We start from the raw sequence: 23,871 nt of genomic DNA, 5'->3' as shown, positions 1-23,871 counted from the left end.
GCCTACAGCACAAAGTGCCCCATTTGATGGACCAGGGGGCTATTATTAATGGGAAGAGCTCATTGGTTGGAAGTTGATTCCGACACCTGTGTTCAATTATTGATCTGTCTCTGCCGAGGCCAGTGTTCAGGAAGTGTAGAACAGAGGTAATGAAGTGGGCTGCTTTGATCTGGAATCTGAATTTCTTGTCTTTTCAAATGCGTACCCCTTGTGGCGTTAATCATAGATCTTCCTGAGTTATAGGAGGGAAAATGGAGGTAACTCCAGACACAAAGCTGAACAACAATTGGTCTGTGCACAATTACAAGAGCTTTCATGCCCCAGGTGGTACAACGTACATGGGCTTTACCTTTAACTTGTGGAAAGTGTGTCATCAGGATGCAGGTATGGTATAAAAGCATTAACCGGCTGATAAGATCTTGGTTACCCACCCACCTCCGTTTTCAGGGTATTTTCCATGGCTTTCTCCCTGCCCCAGACCTCGGCCATCTCCCCAAGGAGTTCCCTTTGAGACACATGGCTTCCGGAACTCCTGATCTGGCCGACAACGGCCCCTTCTTCGGAGAGACCGACGAGGACCCCCGGGCAGGAGGACCTAGGCAACGTGCTCCCTGGAAGGATGGGATCCTACCTATCTGTGCTGCGGCCATCATCTTCGCTGTAGGAGTCACTGTTGCTTTGGTGCTGCATATTTGCCTTTGGGAACGTCCGGTATGTATGATACCATCTGACCCCCGCAAACGCTTTGTCTTGCTCTGCTGGAAGCTACTGTACCCTTTGATTATCAAATGTCAGGCGTTAATCTGTATGGATGCTGAAATATGATGCTCATAAATCGGATCTAATTTATTTGTAAAGCCCACAAACGCATGTTAATGTCCCCATGGGCTGGATACGTCTTCTTTAAACGGGTCAAGAAGAAACATCACAATAAATCAAAAACATGAAATCCACAACAACACACTCCAGACATACCTCATTGTGTACATAGCTGTTAGAGGGAGGGACCCTTAGCCCCATCTATTTCCCATTACTGTACTGTTTGTTTGTCAATCAGAGGAGTCCTTTCTCAGCATAATTCATGCTGTTCCTCATACTCCTGTAGAAGCCCACAGCGTTGGCTAGTTAGCCACAAAACAAATTGAAAGTGAATGGGGCCATGCTCTTGTCTGTACAAGCCCTGAAATAAATGCTGAAACCTACTTTGTGTGCACACGTTTCAGCGTTTATTTCGGGGTTTGTACAGACTGCAGCGTGGCCCCATTGACCTTTTCTGTGGTAACCTAGCCGGATGTGTGGGTCTCCGCAGTGTGATGAACACATGGATAGTGCTGAGAAGGGACTACTGATGATCAACACCATGGCTAAGTAGGAGATGTTCGGGGTCTGGACTTCCCCTTTAAAGGAACACGCCAACATTTTAGGAAATTAGCTTATCGTCTTCTCCAGAGAGAGACAAGAAGATAGATACCAGTTTCCTCTGTGTTCAGTGTTCAGTAGAAGGCTATCTGGCTGCATGTTAGCCTAGCTTAGCACAATGAATGGAAGCGGACATGGCCGGTTAGCCTTCAGGAGAGGTGTTAGTTGGACAATGCCTAGGCTAACTGTCATTAGCTGCCATGTCCGCTTCCATTCATTGTGCTAAGCTAGGCTAACATGCAGCCAGATGGCTTTCTACTGAACGCATGGAGAGGAAAGTGATATATATATCTTCTTGTCTCTTTCTGGAGAAGACTGTAAGCTAATTTCCCAAAATGTTGGCATGTTCTTTTAATATATGTCACTTGTAGATATGTCGGTATGTGGATGGGAATATGATATTACTTGGGTTTATCTTGTGCCTTTTATCTCTTTATAATCAACAACATTGCATTTTCCCTTCAGGGACAACAACATTTATTATGTTTGACTGATCTACAAACTACGTCTAGCACATTGCAGCGGTCATGTCTCCAAAAGCGTAACGACACAATGGAGTTTGAATGAGCTTTGAATGTTTTGAAAGTTTAATTATCTCATGTAAAAAATGATGGGTGACAGACAGTGGCTCAGGAGGTAGAGCAGTCGTCTGGTAATCGGAAGGTGCTCGGTTTGATTCCCGCTCCTCCCTGGGCAGCATGTCGAAGTGTCCTTGAGCAAGACACTTAACCCCTAACTGCCCCCGATGAGCAGGTTGGCAACCACGCATGGTCGCCTCCGCCATCGGTGTGTGAGTGAATAGGTGAATGTGAGGAACAAAATTGTAAAGCGCTTTGGCTAAAGGAGACGTATAAATGCACCATTTACCTTCTATGCCTCATTTTCACATCATCTCAGGTCTCCGTAAAAGGGGCGCTGGTGACGGATCATGAGCGCTGCACAGAGATCGGGCAGAAGGTGCTTCACGACCGAGGGTCCAGTGTAGATGCAGCGGTCGCTGCTGCCCTCTGCCTGGGTGTGGTGCATCCACATACGTCAGGCGTTGGTGGGTATGTGACTGGTGGAAGGCATTCTTACTAGAACGACTGGCACATTGAGATATTGATTTTCAGCGATCCACCTGTACCACCTTTTCATAGTGTATATCGTGCCCGTTTCAGATGATGTATACTGCACCTGTGTATACTGTATATTTTACTTACTCACAGTGGTGGAAGTATTGTTTTACTCAATTACTGTACTTAAGTACATTTTTTAGCTACTTGTACTTTATGTGAGTATTTTCTTTTTAGGGAACTTTTCTCCAATAAATTTCAAGGAAGATATTATACTTTTTACTACATTTATCTGAGCCCATCAGTTGCTAGTTACTTTGAAGAAAAGGATTTTGCATAGAAAACATAACATACAAAAAAAAATGTATGAAGATTATATACTTTCACATTTGAAGCCTGTCAACTTCAAGAGGATGTAATCAGAGCAGCATAACTGGACCACATACCACTTTAACAACAACAACCTATAGAGGTCAATGGATACACAAACGTCATGTAGAATGTGTACTTTTACTACATTCAATAGCAAATACAAAAAATTTGAATAGAGGACTTTTACCAGAGTACTCATTTATCCGAGTATTTCTACTTTTACTTAAGTAAAGGCACTGTGTACTTCTTCCACCACTGCTTACTCATAGTATATATTCAGATTCCAAGTGTTATTGACCATATTATTGTAATGTATAATATAACTGATGGGGCATACAGAGACCCTCATCTGCACCTTTTGATTACACTGTTTACTTGCTCATATGTTTATTTTCAGAGTTAATTACACACTGCTTATTTCTATCTTTACTATAATGTTATTGGCTATATTTATGTTTTTCTACTATTACCCTACCCATACCTGTAGCCCCCCTCCTCCATGCTGCTATGACGCCTGAATGTCCCCAAGGGATCAATAAAGGAATATCTTATCTTATCCCCACCCAAAGGGGAACGGGGTGGAAAGAAATCTCAACCCGAGCGTGACATCAGAGCAAAATGGCTGCATGTGAATATGGTCAATAGACTTAATCCAATAGTTTTGGGGTCATTGGACCAAAATGGTTGAGTTGTCTCTCTCTGGAGAAGACGATAAGCTAATTTCCCAAAATGTTGGCGTTTTCTTTTAAGTGATTTACACACTGCTGCTACTTGCACTGTAGATTTATTTTTAATCCACTGTCTACCTTGTAAAAAAAACATACCTTGTACTGTATAGATAATATATACGTTGTGTATTATGTTTACAAATCGAATACATTTGAGGAGCTGCGAAAAACCAGCGTCTCACGTTTTTCTGAATGTATGTACATTTAAAAAAAAGCTGTGACAATAAAATAATCTGAATATGTTGAGCATGACTGTATTTTATGTTTTTATTATTTTTATTTAGAGGAGGGGTGATGCTGGTTCATGACATCGGTGGGAAGCAAACCCGGGCGATAAACTTCCAGGAAACCACACCTTCTGCGATCAGAGAAGAGATGCTGCAACATGCTCTGCAGATTAAGGTAGACGGAGAGAATAAAAGTGTACTTGAATGCTGTCTATATATAGATGGTAATTATCTCTCTTAACCGTTCAGCCAGGCCTGCTCGTAGGAGTACCGGGTATGCTCAGAGGATTACGCCAAGCTCACGACATGTACGGGAGGTAAGAGATTATAGCACTGCCATCAAAATGAAATCAAGGTAACTCCACAGTTTTTATATTCCCCTAGGTGCCAAGTAAATTTCATGGTCCTTTTTTGAATGGATTGAATGAAAACCACTCCCCAAGTGTTGTATACAAAATTGCTATGTGGTCCTTCAGAAAGTGGCTTTCTTCATTCCTGAATAGCTGACTTTTGGGATATGCCAGGTCTCTCATCCGAAAGCAGCTATAGATTAACCCTTTCACTACCACACTACAGAAGGTTACCCCTTTCACTACCACACTACAGAAGGTTACCCCTTTCACTACCACACTACAGAAGGTTAACCCTTTCACTACCACACTACAGAATGTTACCCCTTTCACTACCGCACTACAGAATATTACCCCTTTCACTACCGCACTACAGAAGGTTACCCCTTTCACTACCGCACTACAGAAGGTTACCCCTTTCACTACCACATTACAAAGGGTTAACTATTTCACTGCCACACTACAGAATGTTACACCTTTCACTACCACACTACAAAGGGTTAATGCTTTCACTGCCACACTACAGAAGGTTAACCGTCTGTAGTGTGGTAGTGAACGGGTTAACCTTCTATAGTGTGGTAGTGAAAGGGTTAAGAATTTATTAAGTTCTTAAATATTTTTGCCTTCCATGTCTTCTTAAACAAACGCACCCCTCCCCAGATTACCATGGAAGGATGTGGTCACCAGAGCAGCCGATGTGGCCAGAGATGGTTTCAATATGTCTCACAGTCTCGGTGAGTCGAGCCCATCCCTCTCCCACATCCAACTCAAAAGCACTGCGGCGCCGCGGCCGATCACCACACGCTATCTTCTCATCTTTTCAATTCTGCAGCTGAGGCCATAGAGAAGGTGAAAGGCGAGAACACATCGGGGCGTTTCAGGGAGACATTCTTCCCAGCGGGTCGCGATGTGCATCCTGGCTCTTTTCTGACTATGCCCGGTCTCGCTGTGGTTCTGGACGCTGGGCTGTCAGAATTCTACAGTGGGAATCTGTCACGAGAAATGGCTGATGAGGTGAGCGTCAGATTTTTTTTTTTTTTTTTTTTCCCTTTTTTCCGATTTTTCTCCCATCCCACTGTTAGTCGTTATGCCAATTCCCAACCCCCATCCTGGTTGTTGCGCACTCCCCCCTACTGTTGGTCCGGGAGGCCGGAGACTGTCGCATGCTTTCCTCCGCATGTGCAGCCAGCCGGCAGCGCAGATTCTCACCGGGAGAGTGTAACGTGTGGAAGGTCACACTACCTCCCTCCAGATCCTACCCTCGCTGTGCAGGCGCCCCGACCGAACTGTAGGGGTCGCTGTCCACAACGCCCAGGACCCACCCATCAGCTTTCCCACCCCTAACACTGCCAATTGTGTTAGTATGAACGACCAGCCAAGCTGATAGCAACGCCGAGAGCTGGATTCGAGAGAGAGAGGAGCGCCAGCTGTTTGGAGAACGGAAAAGTTGACGTCTAATCTATTCGGATAGTTGTTTGGCACACGGTTTGAGTGGCGAGTTTTTCTTTGTTGGCTAAACTGATTTGTGACTGGAGTTGGATGGATGTGCACTTAGAGAATGAGGAAGAGATGGAAGGGGGAGAGAGTGGAGAAGAGTATTCACAGATTGGCAGAGGGGAGGGGGGGGGTTGCGAAGAGGGGCCGAGAGGGGCGGGATGATGAAGGACGGGTAGTGGGGAGTGCGAAGAAAAGAAATGTCGGTAAGGAGGAAGAGTTTAAAGTGATCATGAAGTTTAACGAAGGAAAGGGGGTAAAAGGGCTTAACCCATCTGCGTTGTCTGATGTATTGAGGAAGGCACTAGGAGGGGATATAGAAATGGCAAGGATCTTGTGGGATGGGAGCCTGTTTGTGAAGTGCAGAAGTGAGGAGCAGAGAAAGAAAGCCATGAGTCTAACAATGCTGCATAAAAAAGGAGATATATCAGAGAAGAAGATAGTTGGTGAACAGAGAGGGACTAGGGGAGTCATAACAGGAGTGCACACGGGAGAAGATGTAAAAAGGATGGAAAGAGAGATTACTAGTAAAGGAGTAGAAGTTCTAGCAATAAAACGGCTACAGACCTCTAGAAATGGGGAGAAGACTAACAGTGAGTCAGTGATGATACATTTTGGGAGTGAAGTGCTTCCAAAGAGAGTAATGATCGGGTTTATCAGCTTCTATGTAAGGGAGTACGTTCCCCGCCGGTTAGATGCTACAAATGTCAGAGGTATGGACATATTGGGAATGTATGCAGAGGGAAACAAAGGTGCAGCGGGAAGTGTGGAGGAGAGCATGAGTATGGCCAATGTGACGAAAAGGCAGAGATTAAGTGTTGCAATTGTGGAGGGAACCATACAGCAGTGTATGGTGGGTGCGAAGTGAGGAAGAGCGGTTGAGATTCAGCAAGTCAAAATGGAACGCAAAGTGTCATATGCAGAGGCAGTACAGTTTCGTAAAAATGATAGAAGAGAGGAGGAATACAGCCAACGACAGCCCAGTGGCAATAAAACCCAGAGCAATAATGAAGGAAGAGTAAGACCAGAGCAAGAGCGTATCAGCAAACCAGAAGTAGTAAAGGATAAGATAGTGGTGTTCCTAGCGTACGTTATCAACTGTGCAGCACAAATAAAAACCAAAACGGAGAGAATCAAAATGGTAGTAAAGGCAGCAGGTATGTTCCTAGGGATGAAGGAGTTGGCGTGGGAAGAAGTACAAGCAGAAATTGACAGAGTAGGGAGAGAAACGGCTGCAGGAGAAGGAACATCAAAGGACCCTCCTGATGGTGCATGTTAGTATTACAATGGAACGCTAGAAGCCTGATAGCGAATGGACAGGAGTTTAAGGGATATGTTGACAAGTTGAAAAGGAAACCAGATATAATTTGCATTCAGGAAACATGGTTGAAACCAAGTTTGGATTTCATCATTAAAGGGTATACAACAATACGTAAAGATAGATGCAGTGGAAATGGGGGAGGGTGTGCAATATTTATTAATGAGGGCATAAATTATAGAAGGTTAGGAACAATACAAGAACTGGAAGTAATAGTTATTAAAGTATGGAGTAAGAAAGGGAGTTGGAAGATAATAAATGTGTATAACCCATGCAAAAGGTTGGAGAAAGTAAAACTAGAAATAATATTAGAAAGTTGGAGAGGTAATGTTGTTTGGTGTGGAGACTTCAATGCACACAGCACTATGGGGTGAACAAGAAGATGCAAATGGGGAAGTATTAGAAGAGATAATGGATGAAAAGGAATTGGTGTGTTTAAATGATGGATCAGGGACCAGAGTGAATCTGATAAAGGGTACAGAGTCAGTGCTAGATCTCACTTTGGTAACGCAAGCTATGGCTGGAAGTAGTAATTGGGAAATACATAGAGTATTATAGGTAGTGATCATTACCCAATATTCATTAGTATAGGAATGTCAGAAAGGGAAATAGAGCAGGATGAGAGAGAGGGGACGTGGAAGTTTGAAGGGGCAGATTGGGACAAGTACAGAATGTTAACTGATGAGAAATTGAGGGAAATAAATGTAGATCAGGATATTAATGGCCTCAACACAGAAATAAGTAATAGTCTAGTAGAAGCGGGGAGAAAAACGATACCGAAAGTTAAAAATAGTAACAGGAAAAAGATAGTTCCATGGTGGACGTAAGAATGCACTGGGGCAATAAAAAATAGGAATAAAGCTTTTAAAATATTAAGGAAAACGCATACATTTCAGAATGTAATTGAGTATAAAAGAAAGCAGGCAATAGTTAGCAATGTAGTGAAGACAGCGAAGAAAGAATGCTGGAGGAGGTTCTGTTAGTCAATAGGCAGGATTACGCCGCTAGATCGAGTATGGGACATGACTAAGAAGATGTCTGGTAATAGGAAGGAGTATGGATATCCGATAATGAAAGATGGAGAAAATGTAGTAGTTGAAAGTAAGGATAAAGCAGAGTTATTAGCAAATAATTTTGTTAAGGTACATAGTAATGCGAATTTGAGTGATGAGGAAAAGAAACAGAGAGAAAGTACAATGGGGAAAAATAGAGAGGCAATGCAGGATGAGAATGAGTATGGAAGTGTAATAAATGTGATATTTACAATAACGGAACTAAATAGGGCATTAAGGAAAGCAGGGAAGACAACGCCAGGGAAAGATCAAATAAGCTATTGTATGTTAGATAACTTAAGTGATATGAGCAAAGCAGTATTATTAAAGTTGTATAATAAGATATGGGATGAGGGGTATTTGCCTACTCGGTGGAAAGAATCAATTATTGTTCCTATATGTAAACCAGGAAAGGATCCAAGTTTAGCAGGAAGCTACAGACCGATAGCATTAACTTCACATGTATACGGAAAACTATGGAAATAATGATAAATGAAAGATTGCAGTATCGTATAGAAAAAAATGAATTAATAGAGAGTTATCAGAGTGGATTCAGAAAAGGGAGAAATACGATGGATCCAGCTATATGTTTAGAAAATGAAATAAGGAAGGCGCAAGCTAATAAAGAAAGTGTAGTAAGTTAACTATATTTTTTGATGTGGAAAAGGCGTATGACATGATGTGGAAAGCAGAACTATTGATCAAGTTAAACCATATGGGAATAAGAGGGAGAATGTATAAGTGGGTGGAAAACTTTCTAACAGATAGGTCAATATCAGTAAGGGTAGGGAAAGAGTATATTGGAAAGTATGTAGTGGAGAATGGGACGCCTCAAGGAAGCATAATAAGTCCAGTTTTATTTTCTATTATGATAAATGAAGTGTTTAAGAACATGGAGAGCAGTATTGGGGTGGCATTATTTGCAGATGATGGGATTATGTGGAAAAGGGGAAAGAATATGGAGTATATAGTTAAGAAATTACAAGAAGCAGTAAAGAAAGTAGAGAAATGGACACAGGAGTGGGGTTTTAGATTTTCAGTGGCAAAGACAAAGGTGACGTTTTTTACCAGAAGGAAAGTTCCAGATCAGGTTAGTCTTAAACTATATGGGGAAAGGTTAGAGAGAGTAGAGTGCTTTAAATATCTAGGGATTTGGTTCGATAAAAGACTTACGTGGGCAATCCATATTGGAAAAGTTGTTGCTAAATGTAAGAAAATATTAAATATTGTAAGATGCCTGAGGGGTAGGGAGTGGGGAGCAGGTAGGAATTCGTTGAAAGCTGTGTATATAGGATTGGTAAGGTCTGCTTTAGACTATGGCTGCATCGTACATCAGTCTGCATCAAAAACATTATTAAAGAAGTTAGATATAGTTCAGTATCAGGCGTTAAGACTGTGCTGTGGTGCGATCAGAACAACCCCAGTATCTGCATTGCAAGTGGAAATAAATGAAGCACCTTTGGAGTTCAGAAGGAATCAAATAGCATTAACATATTGGGTAAACTTAAAGGGCCATAAGGAGAGTCACCCCACTCAAAAGGTATTATTGCATGTCAAGAAAAATAAAAGAGTTCAAGAGTTTTGGGTGGACAATAGGGAATGAAAGTAGTGAGATAGGGATAGGGGAGATGGTGATAAGCCCGACGGTACCATTGTCTGCTGTTCCACCATGGCTGTTTGAGGAGGTGGAGGTAGATTTACATTTATTGGAAAGAAGGAGGGAGAGAGGTGAGGAAGTGTTAGATAAGTATGAAGTCAATAGGTATATAGAAAGGAAGGATGGAGAGCAGCTTAAAGTGTACACAAACGCCTCAAAGACAACCAGTAGCAAGGTGGGGGTTGCATTTGTAAGCCCAGAAGTAAATATCATGGTAAAGGAGAGGGTGAGTAATAAATTGTCTGTATACACGGGTGAGTTGATGGCTATTCTGGGTGGAAACAATCAAGCCAAACAAGGTGTTAATAGCGTCAGATTCAAGCAGTGCATTAGTGAGTATAAAGAACACGCAGTCAGAAACAAGACAGGACATTATTTTGGAAATAGCACAGGTGATTTTTAGGGTGAGGAGGGTAGGCTCAGATGCGAGTTTAATTTGGGTGCCAGCACATATAGGGGTGGAGGGGAACGAACTGGCGGATACGTTTGCAAAGGAAGCAGCTAGTAAAGTAGAAAGTCTGGATGTGAGTTACAGCAAGGCAGAAGTTAAGAGTGTAATTAAATATGAAATGAAAAAGAAGTGGCAGGAGGAGTGGGATAGAGGACGTAAAGGTAGGCATTTTTATAATATCCAGAGGGCAGTAGGGAAAGTGAGAGATGTGGGCAGAGGTACGAGGTAAGAAGTTATTGTATCAAGAATGAGATTTGGACACACGGGGCTAAATAGTACACTTAGGATAATGGGCAAACATGAGACGGGTAGGTGTGAGTATTATAGTAGGCAGGAAACGGTGGAGCATGTGTTAGTGGAGTGTAGCAAATATAGACGAGAGAGACAGATCCTCAAAGAAAGGTTGGAGAGAGACCACATCAAGCTGGAGGTGAGAGAAGTGTTGCGACTGAGCTCAGGGAATGTGGGGTATAGGGCAATTTTTTATTTTCTAAATGGTACAGGTTTGAGTGGTAGGATATAGAGTAGTGTAGTGTAGAATAGTGATTGTCATGTGCATAATCCATCTAGTTCCACACTCTATTTCAGTAGGTGTGCCAACCGCCAATAAAAATTAGAAGAAGAAGAACGCAGAGAGCTGGATTCGAACCCAGCGTCTCCAGCGTTGATGGAGAGTGCCTTGCCCACTACACCACCTAGCCGCCCGTGTTTTTTTAATCTATTTTTTTTTTATCTTTTTAAAATCTATTTGAATCTATTTTTCTATCTATTATCTTTTTTGTATCTATTACTCAAATATTTGCACTACATCTCTACTTCATGTTTTGCACTTTAGTTTTGTATATTTTGTAGTGTTTGGTCTTTATCCTTCTTACTTTCTTTTACTGTATGCAGCACAATCACAGGAGGCTCATACAGAACCAAGAATTTCATTGTAATGTACATGTACCTTATATGTGACAAATAAAGCAAAACATTTTAAGTTGTGTGAAATCCCGTTTACACTTTACCCAAGGCATATCATTTGAACGGATCATAATATGTTTTGATGGTAGGCTATATAATGTCTTGTAACAGCCCTATAACAACTTACTGTGTGCCCCCCCTCTTCAAGCAAAGTAGAATTGGCAAAGAAGGCTATTGTTATTTTTATTCTATAATTATATTCTATTGTGCCTCTATTTTAATTTAGTTTATAGCACATTTTATTTTATTCCACCTTTATTTTACAGCTGTACAGCCCTGGCCTAACTTTATTTCATAATTCTATTCTATTGCTTCCATCTTAATTTAGTTCATATTTTATTCCACCTTTATTTTATTGTCTGTCCGTTAATGTCGCACCGAAAACTACAGAATCTAATTCCTTGTATGTGAAAACTACTTGGCAATAACGACCTTTCTGATTCTGAGATGCCGTCAAATGGCAACTTCTAGCAAAAGAGCCCTTCTTGGTACTGCACCTTGTTTACATTTTTAGTTTTGGTCTGATGTTGGAGTTGAGTGGGGATACGGGAGGGGTTGCTATTGCCAAATTTCCCTCGGGATGAATAAAGTATTTCTATTCTATTCTATTGCTGGTCACACCTCAGCCTCTGCCAATAGTTCTGTAGAAACTCGCTGTATAAAGAGTTATTAGTAGTATAATCTAAGCAAAGTGCAATACCAAGCAGGGCTCTTTTGCCTAGAGGTCGCTGTTTGATTACAGATTCTACCTTTAACCTTAAGGCATTATAAATGCCATTTTAGATGCAGTGTCATAGATAAGTACAGTTCCTGTGTGCCACCACTAGGGGCAGAGTAGCTAACAGTGAGTGAGTGGCATCCTCAGTCATAGAGATGCTGCTTTGCATCTACTGAGAATATATTATCAAGATGGTAAGTGTTGACAAAATTACTTGGTAGCACTTTATAATAACACCGTTATAATACATTTATAAGGTATTTGTAGATAATGAACTAATCATGAACAAACCATTTATATACATTCATAAATGATTATTAAATCATTTATAACTATATTTGTATACCATTTACAAAGTATTTATAACGCATTAGTGGATAATATAAAGTGCTACCAATTACTTTTGTAATTAGTCTAAAACCAAGTTAAAACCAGCCACCTGACTTAAATTGTGTTCTCATGCATAGGTGCAAGCAAATGGTGGGGTTCTGAGCAGAGCAGACATCAGTAACTACAGTGCAGAAATTGGACAACCAGTGGAAGGCTTGTATCACGGTAACTGATATTTTCTCTACATACTGGACAAATTAGTCCAGATGGCTCAAACCCTTGCACTGAAGAACCATAAGTCTGTTCAGAAAAAAAATCGATCTTTAGATAATAAGGTTAGAAAATATTGTTCCTCTGAAAACCTAAGACGGACTTATATGGTTCTTTATCTGTGGTACTCAAATTAGAAATGTTTACTTTATCATGGATATGTATTTATCTGATAGAGTCCTGTGCATAATAAAACTAAGATTTTAATAGCATATTCCATCATTGACTGATTTGTCATGTGACAGCTTTTGATACAGTTGATTGATTGATTGATTGAAAACTTTATTAACAGATTGCAGAATGGGTACAATACAGTACAGCTCAATACACACAATTGTTAAGGGGATGCAGACCAGAGAAAGACTTTCGTCTTGTTTACATCAGGGTTCCCCATTTTCAATTCATCAGGACATATGACATACATGACATACAGATGGACAGTACTGCTACATCTATACATGTATGACATACCAGATTTGCAAATACAGTACTGTTTGTGATACAAAAAGAGTCAAGAAAAGGGAGTATATACATTTGACGTAGAAACTGTACCTTTGCCTGGAGGATTTCCTGCTGTTGAGGACATGTGAACATTTAAGGCAACCAACTTGTGTTCAGCTTTTCGTTCAGCGTTTCTCTGATTGGCCACGTGACCGCGCTAGCCCTGCCGCTCTGTGTTGTTGCGCCGCCTGCGGCAGAGAGTGACCCGTCGGCCGCGCATGCGCATGAGGCTCCCCCAGGTGCTCTGAGAGGTGCTCGTTGTGTTGTTGGTTAATGCCAGAGGTGCTCGTTACGCCGTTGTGTTGTTGGTTAATGCCATATCGCCATATCAGCAGTGTTCGCGCGGTTGCTTAACGCCATAACTATATATAAAAAATTGTATATATCACTTAATTTTGCAATACAGGGTTGAGGTTACACACATGTTGTGCATGAACCTTCAAGTTCCCTGGTGCAAAATATAACATTTTGGCAGCCCATGAAACAAGACAAACAATACAGTAACAGTAATAATCAACAATTATTTGTAAATGGAAGAAAATTCATTCATTGTCCTTGTGTTACATAAAACCAATCTGTGGCCTCGTGTAGAGGCAGGGCGTAAATACATGTTAAGATATTCAAAATCGTCACAGCAGTATAGTTTGTTTATACTTCAGAAGTATGATATTTGAACATGGTCCCCAAAATGAATGGAAGCGAATGAGGAGCCTGACGCCTGACACCTGGGAGGAATGGGGGTGTTGCAGCGTTGGGGATGTTTAAAAAATATAATTTAATATATAATATAATAATAATCTGGTCAGCAGCCTCCACTGATGTAGCGTGATTCAAACTCCCTCAATGTGCAGTTTCTAGTTAATCAGTCAGCAGCCTCCACTGATGTACAGTGACGAGTGAATCTGGTAGTTGGTTTATGACGTTAAAAACGCGAAATAACATATAACGTTACAGCGTACAGTTTCTAGTTAATCAGTCAGCAGCCTCCACTGATGTACAGTGACGCGTGAATCTGGTAGTTGTTTTATGATGTTACAAACGCGAAATAACATTATACATTATATAACGTTACAATGTACAGTTTCTAGTTAATGGGACCTCTGCCGCTCGCAGGGACCTCTGCCGCGCTCGTGGCAAAAGGGGGCGCGGGGTCGTGGCCAGAGAAAAGCTGAACACAAGTTGGTTGCCTTAAATGTTCACGCGTCGAGGACACTGTTCTGAACTGGTTCCTAGTACTTCTTTTGTGGTCACGAGGAATGCCTCATCTCAGACTCCTCTTAAATGTGGGAGGTGTTCCCCAAGGGTTAAATTTAGGCCCCATTTTGTTCTCGATACACAGAATGCTCTCACTAGGTCACATCATCCGCAAACATATCTTCTTACACTGTTACACAGATGGCACTCAGTTGTATGTACTCCTAAAAGCCAATTGGTCTCATTCACCAATGGACTTAAGACAAAAGATCAGACAAATATTTGTCCTAGCGCCACTTAAGACATTTTCGGGACGATTTTGGGATTCACCAAAGGTCCCTTCTCCTGGATTCGGTCCTAACTAAGAGCAGGATTTAGGAGCACTGAAGAGCAGTCGTAAGTCGGACAGACTGGTGTGTGCCGTGTTCTTAAAGGATAACTCCACTATTTTGGGAAATTAGCTTATTTAACATCTTCCCTGGAGTTAGACAAGAAGATGCATACCTTTTTTGTCTCTGTGCGTGCATTTTAGCTTTGGGAATAGATGCTCCGTTAGCATAGCTTAGCTTCATCACTGGAAGTGAGGCAGGACAGTAGCCTTACAGTGCCTTACAGTGTATTGCAAGGTCTGACATTGACCAAACTTGATATGCATGACCTTGGTGGGCTCTAGGTCAACTCCTGAAAAGGGGGTCAATGTCAGACCTTGCATCAAAAGTTAGGGGCGCACTGAAATTATGGCAAGGGTTATTAGCCCTTGCCAACTTTTGATTGCAAAGTCTGACATTGACCCCCTTTTCAGGAGTTGACCTAGAGCCCACCAAGGTCATGCATATCAAGTTTGGTCAATGTCAGACCTTGCAATACACTGTAAGGCTACTGTCCTGCCTCACTTCCAGTGATGAAGCTAAGCTATGCTAACGGAGCATCTATTCCCAAAGCTAAAATGCACGCACAGAGACAAAAAAGGTATGCATCTTCTTGTCTAACTCCAGGGAAGATGTTAAATAAGCTAATTTCCCAAAATAGTGGAGTTATCCTTTAAGGGCTTTATTTGGGAGAAATCATGGTGATTTCGTCAACTCTACAGGCCTCCTTTGAATGAATTAATCATAATTAAAATAAATTACTATTTGTATGCTAAGAAATTACATTTTACATTTACAGTCATGGAAAAAAGCAGGAGGAAGTCGGACCAGCACTCTCAGATTCAAAAAAAAGTTTTAATCGCAGCCTTGAACAAACATGTTTAGAAGCAAAAGCTCCTTCGTCAGTGTTAGTGGCTAGCAACGATAGCTTGCAAAGGTGGGGGCTATATACAAGGTAGGCAGGAAGTGACATTATTGCAGGTGAGACTAGTCAACTTTGACTGTAGGAACTCAAATGTAAGGACATTATAATCTAATGTGTTATAATGTGAAGTAAACTAAAAATAATACAAATAAAACAAACAAACTTAACCATAGCTAATGGGGCTAAATAAATGAGCAAATTACATCAATTGCAAACACAATTCTCTAAGGAAAGAAAACATTTCCCCCATTATTCGAAAAGAAATATTCACAATGAAGGTAACTTGTTATAGGAAACAGGATAACACGTTCTCCTCATTCATTCCCTTTGGTTCTATACAATTAAACAAATGAATATAGTAACATTCGTGTTGTAATAGCAGTTTGTGCCTGTTTCCCCCTCTAGAGGGCCTGTTGACTAGCTCGAGTCCCATATATTTCAGATCATTGACAGAATGATTGCATTTGGTAAAATGGCGAGCAACTGATGACTTGACATCTAGATTTCTGACTGAACATTTGTGCTCACTGATTCTAGATTTAAAAGCTCTAGTTGTTTTACCCACATAAGAAAAATTGCAAGGACATTTCAACAGATACACTAGATTTGAGGAATTACAAGTAATTCGCCCTTGCCTGTTTTAGCGTGTGCATAGAATCTATCTTTAATCATGCCATGGCAGTGTACACATTTACAGTCATGCCTCAACGACACATGTGATGTCCGAAAATAAATAATAGCACTACACCAACACTGCAAATCACAGTGGATGAATAAGAACTAAAGCTAATCGTAACAAGCGACTCCTACAAGTCGGTTGGTGCGCCTGCGCAGTAGAATCAGGAAGTGTCGGGGGCAGCGTGAGCCTCCCACGCGTTACTCCTCGACACTGAGAGATCGAGCTGCGCAGGTGAAAAGATGCGACTGCTGTTACCTCAAGTACCGGAGGGGACTTGTGCTATGTATGACTTAGTCCACATTGCAGCCGGCTTGTGGGAGGCAAGAAACAGCGTTCGTGACAGGGGAGGGTTGAAATTGGATGATACGAAATTGGGATGGGAGAAAAATATAGAAAAATGGGAGAAAAAGTGGATCAAAAAAAAAAAGAACTAAAGCTAATCGAGTGGATATATCTATAGTGGAATAGACTGTATTAATAATCCATATTTATACCGTCTTGTTGCTTGCTCCTGGCCACCTGTTCAGCGCACACATGCACACTGTATAGCCTAAATTTACTAGAAGCTGCCATTAAGCACATTATGTATCGACTTTTCCCACAGGATTCAGAGTTCTAGTTCCTCCTCTCCCCACTGCCGGTGCTGCCGTGATATCGGCTCTCAATCTCAATCTGTTGGAGGGCTTCAAGAGTACAGCTAATGGCTCTGACCATCGGGTCACTGAGGTAACAGACTGGAGCTAAGCATTTTTGTACACAATTGTACACAATTGAACACTTTTAGGTTCTGCAAAAAGAGAAATTACTGTTTTAGGGAAAGAATAAAGTTGTTTTTGAGTTATGAGCTCCTCAAATGACTACCTCAGATGGTTGAAAAACAAATTATCCACAATGATATCACCATAAACATCTATATACGACCACGTAAAATAACATTTAAAAAAGGCCAATAATTAAAATTCATAATGCAACAGAAAAACAAGATGTCCAATTTCGTAGAGTAATAACCTCAGTCAACTCCTGAGTCAACTTTAAACATCATGACCCTTCTTGAGATGACTATTTATAGAAATGTTAGTTTTACAAATGAAATTGACCGTCGTTCAATGTGAAGTCTCTAGAAGCAGCACAGGTAGTGGCCTGGGTGACTCTCATGCAGGTAATGGCCAGTGGCCTGGGTGACCCTCCACGTGACTCTCATGCAGGTAATGGCCAGTGGCCTGGGTGACTCACATGCAGCCAGGTAATGGCCAGTGGCCTGGGTGACTCACATGCAGCCAGGTAATGGCCAGTGGCCTGGGTGACTTACATGCAGGTAATGGCCAGTGGCCTGGGTGACCCACATGCAGGTAATGGCCAGTGGCTTGGGTGACCCTCCATGTGACTCATCAGTTCCGGAGATGCTCTCTGAGATGCAAAGGTAAATGGCAAAATTATACACTGATGGCATGTACGACAGTGCTGTATATACCCATATTTATATTTTATATTTACGGCATATATATGTCCATATTTGTCGGAATATAACTGCATATAACCCCTTTATATACTTACTTATGCAGCTGCATATAACCCTTAGCTCTGTATGATGGCCAAATGCTGTATATACATATATATATTTATTCTCACCCCATATATATCTATCCACAACTGTCTGTGTTTATCTGCACATATTCCTTTTACATATCTGTAGTGTAGATATTAGATCTCTGTACATATGCTAATCTTATAGTTATTCTGCATGGACAGTATTACTACCATACTGTCCTTATACCTGTATCATTGTACATATTATACTACAACTCTGTACATACATCTGATTATCACTACACTCGATAGTACTAATTTCATTTGTATATTTTGTACCCAGTTTAATCACCTGTATATTGCTGTTGCACTTTACTGCTACATTTGCACTCTGGTTGGATGCCAAACTTCTTTTCGTTGTATACTTGTGCTGTATGATGACAATAAATTTGAATCTAATAGGAATTCTAATAAATTTTAATCTACATGTAATCGAAAGAGGAATTCTAATACCAATGAAAGGGTGGCCATTGTCACATAACATAACACCACTATCTCACGTCCCACTTTGGCTTATCGACACTGTTCAGGCATTTCTATGAACTCGTAGTGGTGGTTTCTGTGTCTCTGTCCTTGTTAAAAGAAAGACTCTCGCCGACGTGCTTCATCAGTTGATCCGATCCTCCGCGTCGGAAAGCGGCACCGCCGACTCCCTTCAGGACGAGCCGCTGGCCGGCCAGGTGGCGGTGATGGGACCCGACGACCTGATAGTCGCGGTGGCGAGGTGACTCTTCGCTTCTTCTGAAGTCTGACAAGCCGACGTCTACCGTTATATCGGGGAGCAGTCGGAGCCAGTGTTGTAGTACGCAAGTCCAGGACTCATGACTCGACATGGACTTGAGCACTGATGACTTGGACTTGAACTCGAGCATTGACTCCATTTGGACTCGGAAGGTGCAGGCGAGGACGGGTTAATTGATAAATAGTTATTTATTTTTTGTAATAGGCCCTAATCATTTGGCATAAGATATTGATGGCTAGTGCCTTTGTTTGGCTATTGTGTCACAGAGTAAATAAACTCCCTTTGAAATGGTGACCGCTGTGTCATGTAGACCTTTGAGCAGCATGTCAGCTGCTCTTTGACTGCCGGAATGGAGTGGACTCAACCTTAAAGACTTGGACTCGGATGAGGGTAATGGGGTCTCGACTCGGACTCTACTCGAGCTCTTCTTTGGTGACTTGGACTTGGACTGGGGACTTGAGACTTGAGATTTAGTGACTCGACTACAACACTGGTCGGAGCACATTCTCTTCTCCGTTTGTGTTTCAGTTCCTTGGGCAGACCCTTTGGGAGCAGGATTATCACCCCTTCAGGCATTCTGTTGAACAGCCACATCCTTGGATTTTCCTGGACAAATAAAACCCAAGAGCCACTCCACGTTCAACGGGTACTATTATCTCATTCAACATTCTGGAATCAATCGTATGCACATGTCTTTTTCAAGGCCTGTTCCTGATATTGGCACTTTGAATACATATACTAGATGCAGCTATTGTACATCAAATATTTTAAGATGGCAACTTGAATTATCCCTAGGTCACTGCGGACTGTCTGTAGGAAAACATGAACTCAGTTAGCACCACACCTGCAAATATTCACGACCAAGCTCCGGACCTGGGGCGACAGGGCCTTTGCTGCTGCTGCCCCCTCTACTCCCTCTGGAATGCCCTCCCCAGCCATATCCGTGATGCAAACACCCTGACATCTTTTAAATCAGCCCTCAAAACTCACCTTTTCAATCTTGCTTTTGACCTCTAATTCTATTTTATTTTGTCATTTATTATTTTTGTTCTGTTTTTTTGTTTTGCCATAGTTTGTCTCTCCTGCCCATGTAAAGCGTCTTTGAGCACCTGGAAAAGCACTATATAAGATGGATGTATTATTATTATTATTATTATTATTATTATTATTTATTATTATTATTATTATTATTCATGTTTAAAAATAACAATCATAATTGAGGAGGGAGGGGATACAAAATAAAAAGTAGCTCTAATGTTTTTTCACATAATGTAATAAATGTACAGATTTCTACAGATATATCACAATCAAATGTTGCTTCAATGATAGTTTTTCTCCTCTGTTGCCCTTTGCTTCATAGAGAACCAGGATCCAGCCTGGGAGGAGGCCGATGTCCTTCCTTGTGCCCACAATAGTGTTGCCATCCAGGAACACATGTGGAACATACATGGCCCTCAGCAGTCCGGATGGAGACCAGGGCCTCAGTGCCACAACCCAGGTCTGAGACGGCTGCCAGCAGAGGCGTCCAACGGGAGTCTAGAGGGAGGGGGGGTCTAGAGGAGAGGGGGATCTAGAGGGAGAGGGGGGGATCTAGAGGGAGAGGGGGGGGGGGTCGAGAGGGGGGGTCTAGAAGAGAGGGGGATCTAGAGGGAGAAGGGGATCTAGAGGGAGAGGGGGGGGGGTCTAGAGGAGAGGGGGATCTAGAGGGAGAGGGGGGGGGGTCTAGAAGAGGGTGGGATCTAGAGGGAGAGGGGGATCTAGAGGGAGAGGGGGGTTCTAGAGGGAGACTGGGGACTAGAGGGAGAGGGGGGGGTCTAGAGGGAGACTGGGGACTAGAGGGAAACTGAGGTCTAGAGGGAGACGGGGGCAAGTCCCTGTAGTACTTCTCCTATAGGATGGAGGGGCTCTGAAGGTTTCATTGATTGATTGAAAAGTTTATTAACAGATTGCAGAATGGGTACAGTACAGTACAGCTCAATACATACAATTGTTAAGGGGATGCAGACCAGAGAGAGACTTTCGTCTTGTTTACATCAGATCAGGGTCCCCCATTTTCAATTCATCATAACATATGACACACACGACATACAGATAGACAGTACTGCTACATCTATACATTTATGACATACCAGATTTGCAAATACAGTACTGTTTGTGATACAAAAAGTGTCCAGAAAAAGAGTGTACGGTATATACATTTGACGTGGCAGGACACTGACCGATAGTGGAAGTCGTTGGTGTGTAGATGGTGAAGAGGAAGGGAGAGAGGACTGTCCCCTGCGGGGCCCCGGTGTTGCTGACCAGTCTGTCTGACACACAGCTCCGTAGGCGCACGTACTGTGGTCTGCCAGTCAGATAGTCAACAACCCAGGACACCAGGGGGGCCTCTACCTGCCGGACTAGACTAGCCGGGGCCGCCGTATCAAACCTGTTGTAAAACAGGTTTAGCTCATTAGCCCGGTCTACATCTCCATCCACTCCCCTCCCCCCCGCCGGTTTAATGCCGGTTATGGTCTGCATTCCAGTCCACACTCGTTTGATGTCATTGTTCTCCAGCTGGCCTTCCAACTTCCTCCTGTATTTCTCTTTGCCCTCTCTTTGAGGTTGATTCTCAGAAGCCCCTGTACTCGTTTGACCTCCTCCCTGTTGCCTGTGTTGAAAGCCCTCTTCTTCTCGTTCAGTAGGGCTTTGGTGTCCTTAGTGACCCATGGCTTGTTAGGGTAGCAGGTAACAGTCCTAGATGGAACATTGGAGTCTACACAAAAGTTTATGTAGTCTGTGATGCACTCTGTGAGCCCATCAATGTCCTCTCCTCCGGGCTAGAGGGGAGGGGGGGCTAGAGGGAGACAGGGGCCCTAGAGGAGAGGGGGATCTAGAGGGAGACGGGGGCCCTAGAGAGGGACAGGGTCTAGGGAGACAGGGGCCCTAGAGGAGAGGGGGGCCTAGAGAGGGGGTCTAGAGGGAGACGGGGGTCTAGAGGAGAGGGGGGTCTAGAGGGAGACGGGGCAAGTCCCAGTAGTACTTCTCCTATAGGATGGAGGGGCTCTGTCTGGCAGCTCATTAAGTCATATTTGTAGCTGCAGGACTGAAATGACACGAGGGGGATTTATAAGACGGAGCGCTTTTTCACACCAGGCTCCTTTCTCCTTTTGGTTGCTACAGGTCTTAATAAATGCATTGGTATCCTACGAAGCGGTCAATGACAGCCTGTCCGTGGGAGGAGTCCATTCCAACAGAGTCGGTGTCGACTGTGAGCGTAACGATATAACACCAGTGCTCCTCGTAGCACCTTTACTGAAACCTTGAGTTTAGTTGAAATGAATAAAAACTGACAGTCATTTGAAACACTTTCTGTAACGTTCTTCCCTCCTCAGCTGAGCGTCCAGAGGCCGACCGGGAGGAGCGTGGAAGGGTCGGCGGCGCTGTTCAGAGTCTGGGGTCGCTGCCGCGGGTACAGGGTCTCAAGCGGAACAAGGACGTTATTGAAGTTGTGGCAGAACCTCCTCCATCGTTTCATGGCTTTCAATAGGTTGTTTTAGGGGCAAAAGTGGTAGAGCGGTCATCTGGTAATCGGAAAGGTTCCCGGTTCGATTCCAGCTCATCCCGGCCAGTACAGTGTCGGAAGTGTCCTTGAGCAAGACACTTAACCCCTAAACTGCTCCCGATGAGCAGGTTGGCTCCTTGCATGGTCTCTCTGCCGTCGGTGAGTGAATGGGTGAATGTGAGGCATGTAAGTTGTAAAGCGCTTTACTTTGGATAAAGGCTGTTATATAAATGCAGTCCATTTACCAGTTATTTTGCTCTCATAAGAAAAGTGTTTAGTTTGAAGGACAAGAAAAAAGGTTATAATATATACCTTCCTGAGATGTAATTGGAGATGAAATGATTATCAGAAAATTGGATGTGGTGGCAGTATGTCAAAACATGGTGGCCTATATTTCCTGCATTGTGCACAGTGCTCTCTTGTCTTTGTCCAGCAGGGGGCGCCTCACAGAAATGGGGTTCCCCAAAAGATGTCCTTTATTGAAAGAATTTAAATCACTGTGGTGTCATGTGATCATAATTTTTTTTAAAGCCAGACTGACTGTAAACCGATGTAATTAAAATGAGCTTAATGAATTATTAATTTGTCTTTTTACTCTCCCGTAGAATATATTGGAAAATATGTGCAAAATAAATCATTGTTGTTTTTTTGGTGAAGTGCCCGTTTAACTCTTCATGGTCATAGTGGGTGGGACCCCGGGGCCATGGGGGATCAAATTCATTATTCTAACCGAACACAGTGCATTTCAGAAGAAGACTGGTTGATTACCTGTTGGAAGTGTCCAGTAGAGCAGGTACAGCCACAAACATTCAGGCCTACCGGCATTTGGTTGGTGTTAATTAATTTCCCACCCTCGGTAGCCTACAAGTTAACCAAATACTGCTGGCCTTAGTACTAGTACTTAGTACTTTCGTAAAAGTCAGTCAAAGCTTACCAAAAGCACGAGCAGTGAACTCCAAGCCCACGTGACTGAACTCAAACTAGAAAGAAACAGACTAAGAAATGACGTAAACTCCATGATTAAAAACTGCAAAAAAAAAAAATCATCAATGACAAAACTGAGGAACAAAAATAAACCATGTGAACTTTGGAAATTACTCAATAATCAACTGGGCTGCAGACAGTAAAAAACTTAAAACCAGGTTCTCAAACATAAACATAAAGACGGACAACACGCTCATCACAGACAAACTGGATGTAGCCAATTACTTAAACACTTTCTTCACAAACATAGCCACAACACTGGTAAACAAACTACCCTCCCACTCAGGGCAGTATGGGGTAGAACACATAGTAGCATACTACAAGAACCTAGGCGTCCACAAAGACTACTTCAAACTGGAAATGGTAACTATAGATGAGGTACTCAAAAAACTGAGCGCCCTCCAACCGAACAAGGCCACTGGCCATGACAACATCCCCTCCAAATTCCTAAGAGACTCAGCAGCCGCCATCACCCCAGTCATCACACACATAATAAACCTCTCCATAAAACAGGGACACGTCGCCAAGGACTTCAAAATTGCGAGAGTAACACCCCTGCACAAAAAGGGCAGCAAATTAGACCCAGGCAACTACCGCCCTGTTTCTATCCTTACATCCATCTCGAAAGTCAGAACATCCCACTCCACTGACACATGCCTTCTCTATTTGAACGACCACATCAAGCAAGAGGTGGACGCGGGCAAATACTGCGGCATGGTCATGCTGGACCTACAAAAGGCCTTCGACACTGTCAATCACACCATTCTGATTGACAAGCTAAAAGCAATTGGTTTTGATAGTTTACCAGTGAGCTGGATACAATCCTACCTGGAGGGGAGAGAACAGATGGTGGAGGTAAACGGTACCCTATCCCCCCCCCCTCACAGTGAACTGTGGTGTTCCACAAGGAAGCATACTAGGACCGCTACTGTTCCTAATT

At 42.6% G+C, this 23,871-nt stretch overlaps 1 protein-coding gene across 1 annotated transcript; it reads left to right on the top strand.

Annotated features, from left to right (window-relative positions):
• Positions 1 to 516: 516 nt before the first annotated feature.
• On the top strand, positions 517 to 22,498 carry LOC311229710 (glutathione hydrolase 7-like; the record flags this gene model as incomplete). Its single annotated transcript, XM_084315785.1, has 14 exons — positions 517 to 711; positions 2,317 to 2,468; positions 3,859 to 3,976; positions 4,051 to 4,118; positions 4,812 to 4,885; positions 4,984 to 5,165; positions 12,275 to 12,362; positions 16,679 to 16,800; positions 17,280 to 17,317; positions 18,245 to 18,385; positions 18,932 to 19,049; positions 19,764 to 19,901; positions 21,566 to 21,653; positions 21,778 to 22,498. The coding sequence occupies 14 exons, from the start codon at positions 517 to 519 to the stop codon at positions 21,930 to 21,932; spliced, it is 1,677 nt and encodes a 558-aa protein (XP_084171911.1). The 3' UTR covers positions 21,933 to 22,498.
• Positions 22,499 to 23,871: the final 1,373 nt, after the last annotated feature.

This window comes from Notolepis coatsorum (assembly GCF_963971535.1).
Source record: "Notolepis coatsorum genome assembly, chromosome: 6".
Taxonomy (NCBI): Eukaryota; Metazoa; Chordata; class Actinopteri; order Aulopiformes; family Paralepididae; genus Notolepis; species Notolepis coatsorum.
The sequence above is the reverse complement of the archived record's forward strand: the minus strand, read 5'-3'. Positions and strand labels throughout refer to the sequence as shown.